At 49.2% G+C, this 9,851-nt stretch overlaps 2 protein-coding genes across 2 annotated transcripts; one reads left to right on the forward strand and one right to left on the reverse strand.

Moving 5' to 3' along the window:
- Window positions 1-319: 319 nt before the first annotated feature.
- On the forward strand, window positions 320-1,614 carry LOC128272929 (YEATS domain-containing protein 4). Its single transcript, XM_053010817.1, has 3 exons — window positions 320-485; window positions 565-1,045; window positions 1,115-1,614. Exons 1-3 carry the CDS (start codon window positions 438-440, stop codon window positions 1,276-1,278), a joined length of 693 nt encoding a protein of 230 aa, XP_052866777.1. The 5' UTR covers window positions 320-437; the 3' UTR covers window positions 1,279-1,614.
- Window positions 1,615-1,993: 379 nt separating this feature from the next.
- LOC128272714 (sialin) lies at window positions 1,994-8,803 on the reverse strand. Its single transcript, XM_053010580.1, has 4 exons — window positions 8,761-8,803; window positions 4,893-5,101; window positions 2,393-3,466; window positions 1,994-2,325 (listed from the first exon to the last, which is right to left on the reverse strand). The coding sequence occupies exons 1-4, from the start codon at window positions 8,801-8,803 to the stop codon at window positions 2,113-2,115; spliced, it is 1,539 nt and encodes a 512-aa protein (XP_052866540.1). The 3' UTR covers window positions 1,994-2,112.
- Window positions 8,804-9,851: the final 1,048 nt, after the last annotated feature.

A 9,851-nucleotide genomic window follows, 5' to 3' on the forward strand; every position in this document is an offset into this window, starting at 1 on the left:
AACTACAAATTATTAATTACGTGTCGTGCTGGAAAAAGGGGCGGTTTTCCCACCCATTCGATCGTTGGATGATAGTGTGTTTTAAAAAATTGAACATGGGCCACACGAGTGAGGGTGGCACGGCTTAACGTGGCATGCGGTCTCGGTTCGTCTGCTGGTGACAAACAAGTAATTATATATTGGAAACCTACCCTTAGAATTTATATCAAAATTTCCCCAATGGAATAGAATTATTTGTTGACGGTCGGAAACGAAGGGTTAATGAAGACACGACGAACGCAGCCATCATGTGACTCAATTGTACGCACGCAACCAAACCCAACGTCAATCGTTGTTTGACACAACCGGCGCGGAATGTTGTTGATAAACAACCGCGAGCGGATTCGAGTTTTGTCCGCGAAACTTTCCTTAATATCTTTGCTGAGAACTGAGCGAACATGAATATTTCTACCGATTTCGGACCAGATTCGGGAGGTCGTGTTAAGGTATGTCTCCGGCGGCAGCAACAGAGTGCAGTGGCTGCATTAACCAAAACGTTTTCTGTTTTCCATAACCGACCCTTAGGGATTGACGATCGTGAAACCAGTTATCTATGGCAATGTGGCGCGGTCGTTCGGTAAGAAACGCGAAGAAGACGGTCACACGCACCAGTGGACGGTTTATGTGAAGCCGTACCATAACGAGGACATGCAGAGCTACGTTAAAAAGGTTCACTTCAAGCTGCACGAAAGCTACGCCAATCCGAACCGAATCCTCATGAAACCACCGTACGAGGTGACGGAAACGGGCTGGGGAGAGTTCGAAATAGTGATCAAAATCCACTTTCACGATCCAACCGAGCGTCCGGTTACGATGTACCACATACTGAAGCTGTTCCAGTCACCAATCCTGGACGGGGAAGTGTCGACGCAGATCGAAGGAAAGAAGGGCCTCGTGTCGGAGCAGTACGAAGAGATTGTGTTCCAGGAACCGACTCAGTTGATGCAGCAGCAGCTAACCAGTGTTCAACCGGTCACGGCGGGTGCCTGGAAACACGATACAGACTGTAAGCAGTGTGATATACGATATTGGGGCCTGGTACAATTTTAATTCCTGTCTTGTCCCAATGTTTTAGTCGAAGACAAAAAGGTACAAGCGCTGGAAAACATAATCGAAACGAAAGCCAAAGTCATCTCGGAAATAGCGCAACTGAAGGAGAAGCTCAAGCTGGCCCGCGAGACTATTGCAAAATTTAAAGCGGAAACAGCCAAAGTGCAAGGACAGCAACCGGCAACGTAAGGTCGTGTCGCACTTGACTTAGATTAAGCATCTTTGGCGGCGAGAATACTAGGATTAGGGTAATAAATTGTCAACTAAAGCACACGCCGGAGAAAAGGAGCATACCAATTAACTTATTCACACCAACTTTATTTCACGTTCGTGCCGCACTTATTTCGGATTGGCCGACGGTGGCAGAGCTACAGTAGCTGCAGAGTAGCGGTGCTGCAAATGAGAATAAATGTGTGTATGATCGACGGCGGTTTGGCTACATGGCGATAAAATTTACGTCACTCTAAAGTATGATAATTGTTACGTGTCTGGGATAACAATGCTTGTATATCCTTTTTGTTACCATGATACTTTCTTGCTTGCAATAGACAGGTGGTAGCCGTACGCCATTTTTCTCTGTTAAGATATAAGATCGTTCTCAATCGTCCCTGAAAGCCGAAACAGCACCAGCAGTATAGCACGGTATTATCGTTTTTATCTAGAGTAAATGCTTCATCATTCGAAAATCAAACCTCTACCTATTCTAGAGCAGATAAACTAGTTCATCTTTGCCGGTGGCGATTACTTGCGTCTCGACTGAAAGATATTCGTTTCTTAATTGCTTCGTTCTCCGGACCCCACGGTCCTTTCGATTTTCAGTTCAAAAAAAATATTGACAACGATTGATTATGTACTTTCAGTTTCCGGAGTTAAAATTAATCTCGATCTAAAAACAAACGCCATTTTCAAAGCTCTCCTAGACCCTTGCGAGCCGTCGTACGGTTTAAGTGACGCGCCCTAAACTAAATTAATCCTAACGCATAAGTACCACTGGTTTTGGTAAGTAATAGAGAGAGTGCCGCCCTACTGCTCCTGGCTGTTGTAGTTCTGTTTCGGTGATTCCTTCGTGTTCAGTGGAGTAGCTTCCGCTTCGACTGCCTCGACGGAACCGGTTGGTTTGTCTCCCTTGTTCCACGGTTGCTCTTCGCCGGAAGCTAGCAAAAGGTAGGCAATGATCTCCACAACATACAGAACGATCGTAACGTAGAAAATCACGCGCCAAGCACCGATCGTTTGCTGCGAAAAGAGAAAAAAATACGGTGGAGCCTTTCGTTTCTGCGATTCTAGCAATGGCGATACTTACATTTCCGTGAGTTATCTGTCCAACAAAGATCGGCACAATAATGCCGGATAGCGTGGCTGCACTGTTTGTGATGGCCATTAGCGTGCCAGCATAATTCGGCGCAATGTCGATGTGGTTCGAGAGCAAGCCGCAGAACATTCCACCGATTGCGGTGATTCCGATCGTCATGAGAGCCACTGCGAGGCCACGCTGGCATCCAATGAAGCACAGGGCCAACAGACAACACATCGGTACGGCAGACGCAATGAAGGTGGCCGTTTTACGCGCAATCGTCGTAGTGATCTTGCCTCGCGATCGCAGCGCATCGAGCGTCTTGCTGAGCGCCATACTGAAGAACCACATTGTCAGAAACGGAATCGCAGTGACTACGGCGTTCTCCTTGATGTTGAACTGTAGCACCTGCTTCATGTAGAACGGCAACTCTATCAGCAGCATGTACCAGCCCCAGTTGTTGCAGATGTGGGCAATCAGAATACCGTAGAACGGACCGGAGGTAAACACCTTACGCCATGGGACTGGAGCTTTCGGTTCACTGTGGCCACCGCTCGAGCACCCGAGCGATGTGGTAATGAGATCACGTTCCTCCTGGCTCATCAGCGCCTGTTGGTTCGGGGAGTCCTGCACCAGCCACAGCCAAAGCACCATCCACAGGCAGCTAAGGCCGCCCATCACGTAGAACACGGATTCCCAGCCCAACGTGCCGGCCAACACGCCCGCCATCAACATCGAAATTACCGTTCCGAGAGCGGTTCCGGCGTACACGATCGCCGACATGACGCTGCGCTCGTTCGGAGGTGCCCACGAGGCCAGCATAACATGCATAGCTGGGAACGTGACCCCGCCGCCGATACCTTCACCGATGCGCATAACAATCATCGCCACATAGTGCAATTTTGCAGACACCGGTGTCAGCAGCGTGCAGACCACGTTGATCAGGACCGAGAAGAACATAACCCAGCGGGCCGAGAAGGACTCGGCAACGCGAGCACCGGGAATTTGCGACACCAGGTAACCCCAGAAGTAGCAGCTCAGGATAATGCCCTGCACCGGTTCGCTCCAGATGAATGGACCGTCCTACGAAATACAAAGATAGTGTGCATTAAGGAGAAGGTTCTATACAAGACGCCATTGCCATTCGAAATCGAGGCTATTAAAATATATAGTTAAATCTTAGTTATTTTGAACGAGAATTTTACGGAGAAAACAATTTGAACAGTTCAAACAGCCCCAAAATTGAACTTGGATTGGTTTCTACACTCTTTGACGATGCACAGATTTAGTCGTTCGTATCGGAATCATTGCGTCCACTGGAAGTACTTTGGCAAAATCAATGTCCGATGATCTTGTGCCGATGACGGCCTCGAATGTCGTCATCTGCACAAGATGCTTTTCGCATTCCTTTCGCGCCCGAAAATACCACAAACGCGTCATTCTTACGCCCGTTATCCGTTATTCCGGTCCGGGCCATTAGTCCAGGCGCAATCATGGTGCTATGGGACTTGCGAAACTCATTTCGCTCCACCCCACTGGAATGAAAGTGAAACCAATTGGAGAATGAAAATGTACGATCATTGACCACCGAAGAGGCAGGGGCATCTTCAGCGCGGCCCCCGACTGTTCCTTCTTCACAGTCTTGATCTTCAAGTGCCCTCGGTTAGCTTGTTGAACACTGGCCGCGATCATTTCGCGCGGTCTGCACATGATTATTATTAATTGGAACGCGTGATCGTCTCTAACGGCCATCACGGACCATCTGTCGGGACCATCGCTCCCGTTCGCGACCATGACCCTCTCTACCGCGTGTTAGTGACTTCGACCGCCGATGTTGAAGATGTGGTTTTTGGCCTCCGTTGGTTCCGGACAATTTGCCGGTTGCTTGATTGAAATGTGACGCTCCGCAAATTGCCGGCGCCTCGGACTTCGATGGAGGATCTAATTCTGGAGATGTGGTGGACCACCCGATCCGAACGAATGTGGTGTGACGTTCCCGCTTGCTATCAGGTTGTAAATTGATTATTTTTGGCCAAATTGGTAACCGAAGCGCACCCTATCCTCCATCATGCCAACGGGATCATAATTCCGCTTTTGTTCCCGTGGTTATCGGAGGGGCACTTTGCAACAGATGAGCTTTGATAAAGGTTTCGTTTTTTCGCCCGAAGTGGTCTCAGTCGAGTGTCGGTAAACGTTGAATGCGATTTTTATTGGAAACATTTGTTTCAGAATCACTGTGGTCGAGTTAAGCGAGGTTAAACGAAACCGGTTATTGAAAAGAATTTCAAATCATTAAAGTAACGGACTTTCAGAACGATTTTGAAGGTCTTAGTTGGGCATGTCGGCTCACGCTCCCTACGCCTAAATCAATTGCGCCACTCGTAACCATCCTTTTGCTCTGTTTCGTATGGTTGCCAAGCAACCAAGAACAGTCAAGGGCAGGAATTAAAGGGCCGCCAAAATAGGGTACTTTTCTTTGTCTTCAACAGAGCCCGTGGCTCAGACTTACCTCCACGGCTTCGGTTGAGTTGCTGCCCTGGCAGACGGGTTCGGCGTTGACGTGTTCTTCCTTCATTTCCTGCGGCCCACCGTGGTGGGCGAGGGCCGAATGGTTCAACATCGCGACCATCGCAACGCTCAGATTCACCTTTAGCCCATAAATGATGGCCATAGCGACTGAGCCCAGAACGGCCAGAATGTAGCGAGCCGGGACGAGGGCTGTGAAGTAGAGAAACAAAAAAGGGCAGCATAAACATATAACGTTAGAGTGTACAAATGGTAATCGTATGTCGAAATCATGGCCACAAATGTGTGCCTCAGTGTTGCTCGTCGAAACAAAAAGGTAATTAAATTTCTCCGTGTCCGTGCGTTCCGAGGCGCGGGATGAGGATTTCAAACCCGACGCATCTACCATCGGGACGCGGAGGGTTCCGGCACGACGTATCGCTATGTAAATCAGTCGACACAGTGACAGAGACGCGAGGGCCACCGATCACAGCAGCAAAGCAATAGCCCGGCGGGAACGGGAGACCGAAACAATGGGGGACACCCTAGCGCGGCCAGTGGCCATCGGTCCGGAACTGCATCTCCACCACCGACGTTCGCTGATGTCAATTCGCGCGAAGAAAAACGCGTCCTCCTCACCCGTTCCCCACATCCGGTCGACGGGATTGCGACCAACGGTGAACCCATGATAAGGTTTGCAGCAAAACGAAAACTCGTACCACTGGATCCCCGTTTGGGGTCACAATTTCCGGCAACCGGTAAAACGGTAGCTGACGGAGTTGACGAACTCGCACAGGGTGCAGCCGCCACTACCGGATTGGAACACGCGAAAGTGGAAGCATTTGCAAGACATTGCACTTTTTCCGCAGACAGTTCGAAGCCGAAGGAGTGCCAGTGGCCAAGGAACTGTGTGAAGTATTCTGAACCGACGGATGAGAACGAGCGATGGAACGGTTAGGTTGGCAAGGGCCCAAAACAGTTGCACGTTCGCAAGGGTCGAGGTATGTTTTTACGGTTGATTGGCGATCATTCAATTAATAGGCAATTGATAGGGTAAAGCATTGATCAACCTCGTTTCGATGAAGCTTTCATTGACAATATTATGTACTTAAAAATGAAATAAAATTAGACACTAAGTAATCAACAAAATTGGTTGAGACCAATGCAATAGACAATTGGTTGCCGAGGTGTCCATTTCGAAATTGAGCCCAACCGCGCTTCATGGATTATGTAATCGCCCAGAATAGAGCAAGGTCGTACGACTCGCGGCACGGTTGAGTGCATAAATCGTTCGCGAACATAATGAAAGATTCATAATATTGTTGTATTTAAAAATACTTTACAACATGCAAAACACGCCGAACGGAGTGACAACAAGAGAACGACATTACAGCCCCAGCATTACGGGCAGTAAAATCCATCGAAACAATGCACCAAAGCACAACATTCCCATCGTAAATTACCTCGTCAATCTCGGTCACCCGACCACAAACCTGTCTCTGCCTCTAAAACTATTACCGGGCCCCCAACGGCGGGCGATGGATTTTGGCGCCATCTCGGTGTTGTTATTGTGCTGCGTTGTGGTATGCGCGCGCGAGTCGAAACACGTGGGGGTTTCCTCGCGAACTTCGGCCCCGGGAGGCCGACTCCCGCTATCGTTATGCGGTCCACCTGTTGGGCCTGGTCACGAACCGCTGGGTCCCCGAATGCTCTCTTCTCTCACAGAACAGAGCACACACCTTATGGGAAGCCGTTCTCGGCAAGCCGACCGAACCGAACCACGTGCTTCGCGAAGGATACCTCAATGTCAAACCTCACGCGCGACTGCACCTCGACACGGCGACCATCTTCGGTATCCTTTTCCGACCGAAAGTGAAAGGAACGTCAAGCCACAAGTATTTTCGCCGGTTGCGGCAGACTCTGCGACCTAATAAGATAAATTCTTTTTCCTCCATTTCCCACACCGAGCGCACAAGTGCTTTGTGATTTAAAATTGGAAAAGACAAACTCAAAGATTTTTTCTTCAATTTTTCCACCACAAAATTCCGGGACCAATAAAAGGACCAAAATTCCTTTGGCGGCAATTTCTCTCACCAGACACCAGACGAGGGGTTTTGCTCATTCGGCCCATTCTTCGCTCTTTCGTCGACGAGCGCGCCGAGAGATGCGCCGGTCGGTTGTCGAGCGCGTCCCGTGTCCTCTAGCTGACCTTTCGAGGCACTCCGCCTTTGGTAAGGTGCACGCATTCGAGTTCGTAACATTGAGCGCGGATTGCGTATTGGTTCGCCAATATTAATTTCATCACCGACGGGCCGATTGCCTAGAATAACACCCAACGTGACACCCGCCCGGTCTCATGTGATTCGGTCGGTCGGTCGTTTACGATATAATTGATCACATTTCGCTATCCCCTCAATAAACAGTCAATTTGCCAAGACTACAAGATGTCCTCCCTTAAAGCTGATGTGTACAGACATTTTTCACAACAAACCGTCGCCACAAAGCAAAACATCTGTTTTTCGCGATTAATGATCCGCTCCCGGCTGTACGACCGACAAGCGAATGTCAAACAGTAGGTAAGGCTCCCCGGATAAGCTCCGGTCCCGAATTCGATGGTATATCCGGCCTAAAAATTCTTCTGTGCCGCTTGTTTATTTGGAAACTGTTCCCGACCGGTGTGCTCATGTAGTGCGGATACCTAGGCGTCTTTTTTTTTTGGGAACGAGACCTGTTTAAAGAGATGGTCTTGTGATTGAACAGCTCGATTGGCCGCCCTGTAATCCAACCCACACACACACACGCCCCTGGGATGCTTTGGAATGTTGCTGCCGGGTCGGTGCTGCTTAACCGATCCCTTCTTAGGTCTGCCGGCTTTGTAGACCCACTTCTCCCGGTGGGGTCACGCATGTCTCGAACAAGAAGTGACACTTCGCTATTAAAGAGCTCAGTTCCTCGGATCATCCAATGCTGGGTCTGGAGGGATAGGCCGAAGTGTTGTGTTCTTCTTGCTCCTCGCCCAACCTGTTATGTTTCAGGTGCTGTGTCGAACCGAGTAATCCGTAGGGGTGTGGTGTTTCACTCGTGCCCCCAGCGCCGGTTCGAAGCCGTGCATAAATTAAACAGACTTCTGGGGCGACGAAAGAAAATGCGCGCTACTCCGCGACACCGATTCCGCTGCAGATAAACTGCCGTGTCCGCGGGGCCACGGAACGCCGTCTGCTCGTTGCGCGTGTCGCTACAGAGATTGCCGCCGCCGCACGGTCGCAAGGAACGAGAGGACGCCAACCGCCGGCCGGGTTTAATTTTAGTTCGATGAAAACCTGAACGCACCACGCACCAGGCATGATAAAGCGCGCCCGTGTGTGTGTGTGTGTGTGGGGATGGATTTCGATGGCTGCCCGATGGAAAGAAAGCAACGGGTAGTGTGGCTGGCCATCGCGAGGGGATCCGAGAAGGGAAAAGCGGTCCACCGTCTTGGCCGCCGATCTCGACCGCAACAAGACCCGTGCCGAGTGGGTTGAGCTGTGTATTACACCTCCGCGCGCGTGCACGGACCCCACAGGACCACTTCGAATCGAATTTCTCCCTCAGCTCCCGGGAGGGTAATGGCCTTTTGTGGGGTTATTGCGAGGAATGTCCGGGCGTTGGCGGACGCAGCCAACGGACAACTTTCACGGCGCAGCATGTTGCACACGCAGGACGTGCTCCGGACGATTCATCTCCGTTGACCTTTGCCGATGTCCTGCGTATCACACACTTTGTGTGGGAGTTTGAAGCGAAATCGCCGACCGCTGCTCAAAACCATATGGTTACGGGCTCACGCTGCCAAGGATTGCCACTGCGATAAGACGTTTTGCTTGCCCATGACTTACATCCTAAAACGTTGCCCTTCACCGGTACGGCCTGGTCACCCATTTTGGAAGCGCGATTTTAACTTCCTGGCCAATTACAGACACTACTTTTCGACTCGACTGGCGAATCTGGAAAAAACAGTAACACTTCCACTGGATTCACTGCTGGCGGACAACCAGATGTTGCTCCAAAGGACACGACACTCCCGACTTCCCGACTGTACGATAGCGTAACGATTAGATAAAAAAGCGTATAGCCGCAACCGGCCGCAAACTGTTGACCGCGGAACGCGCACACACGGTTCGATCCGATTTCTAACGCGTCCGGTGAAAGAATGATTCCGGATTCACGCGGCAAGCGGCAACGCAAACGCAACCGCGAAAACGATGAGAACGAGTTTCGGGAGGTCGCACTATGGGGAAAAGGCGGTCATAAGTCAATTCAAAAAGTAAGGGTTTTAGTTATATTGATTTAAAATAGATAAGATATCTATGACAAATCCGAATTCTTAGCCTTCCATGTTGCGCAGATTCCGAGAAATCATTTGTCAAAGTCGAAAAAGTGATAAAAATGGCTCTTTAAAACCAACTTTTATCAGCTACTTTAACGCGATCGTTAGCAAAGTTTTGCAACGGTAATATACTAGGTCTATGCGTTGAAAACCGGACTGTTAAAAGATGGCTGTACTGCCGATTGGGACTTCCCAGTTTTGTCAAGTTATTGCCCCAGTTGTCCCAGTTGTGCCAGTTATTTTAAGAAAACAATTGAACGACAACAATGGTAGATAAGGAGGCGCCTAGTCACTTGTTTTAGAGAATTTACGCGATTGTGCATTGAAACATTTAGGTGCAATACAGATTGCATAACCCAGGCGTTTAGATTGTGCATTCAAAGATTTTAGTGTCATTCAAATTGCATAGCTGCGTTTAAAAACCTTAAAATAACGAAAAAAGCTTATTTAATCTACTTGAACGCGTACATTACACATAAAAAGATGAATTTAATCAAAACACATACAAAGAAAACAAAAACGTTGAAAAAAGTCCATGGATTCTTCGTAAAAACAAATATGTCCGCCTTTGTCATACAAATTCCCTACTGTGGGTCGCGG

Source organism: Anopheles cruzii, chromosome 3, assembly GCF_943734635.1.
Source record: "Anopheles cruzii chromosome 3, idAnoCruzAS_RS32_06, whole genome shotgun sequence".
Classification (NCBI taxonomy): Eukaryota; Metazoa; Arthropoda; class Insecta; order Diptera; family Culicidae; genus Anopheles; species Anopheles cruzii.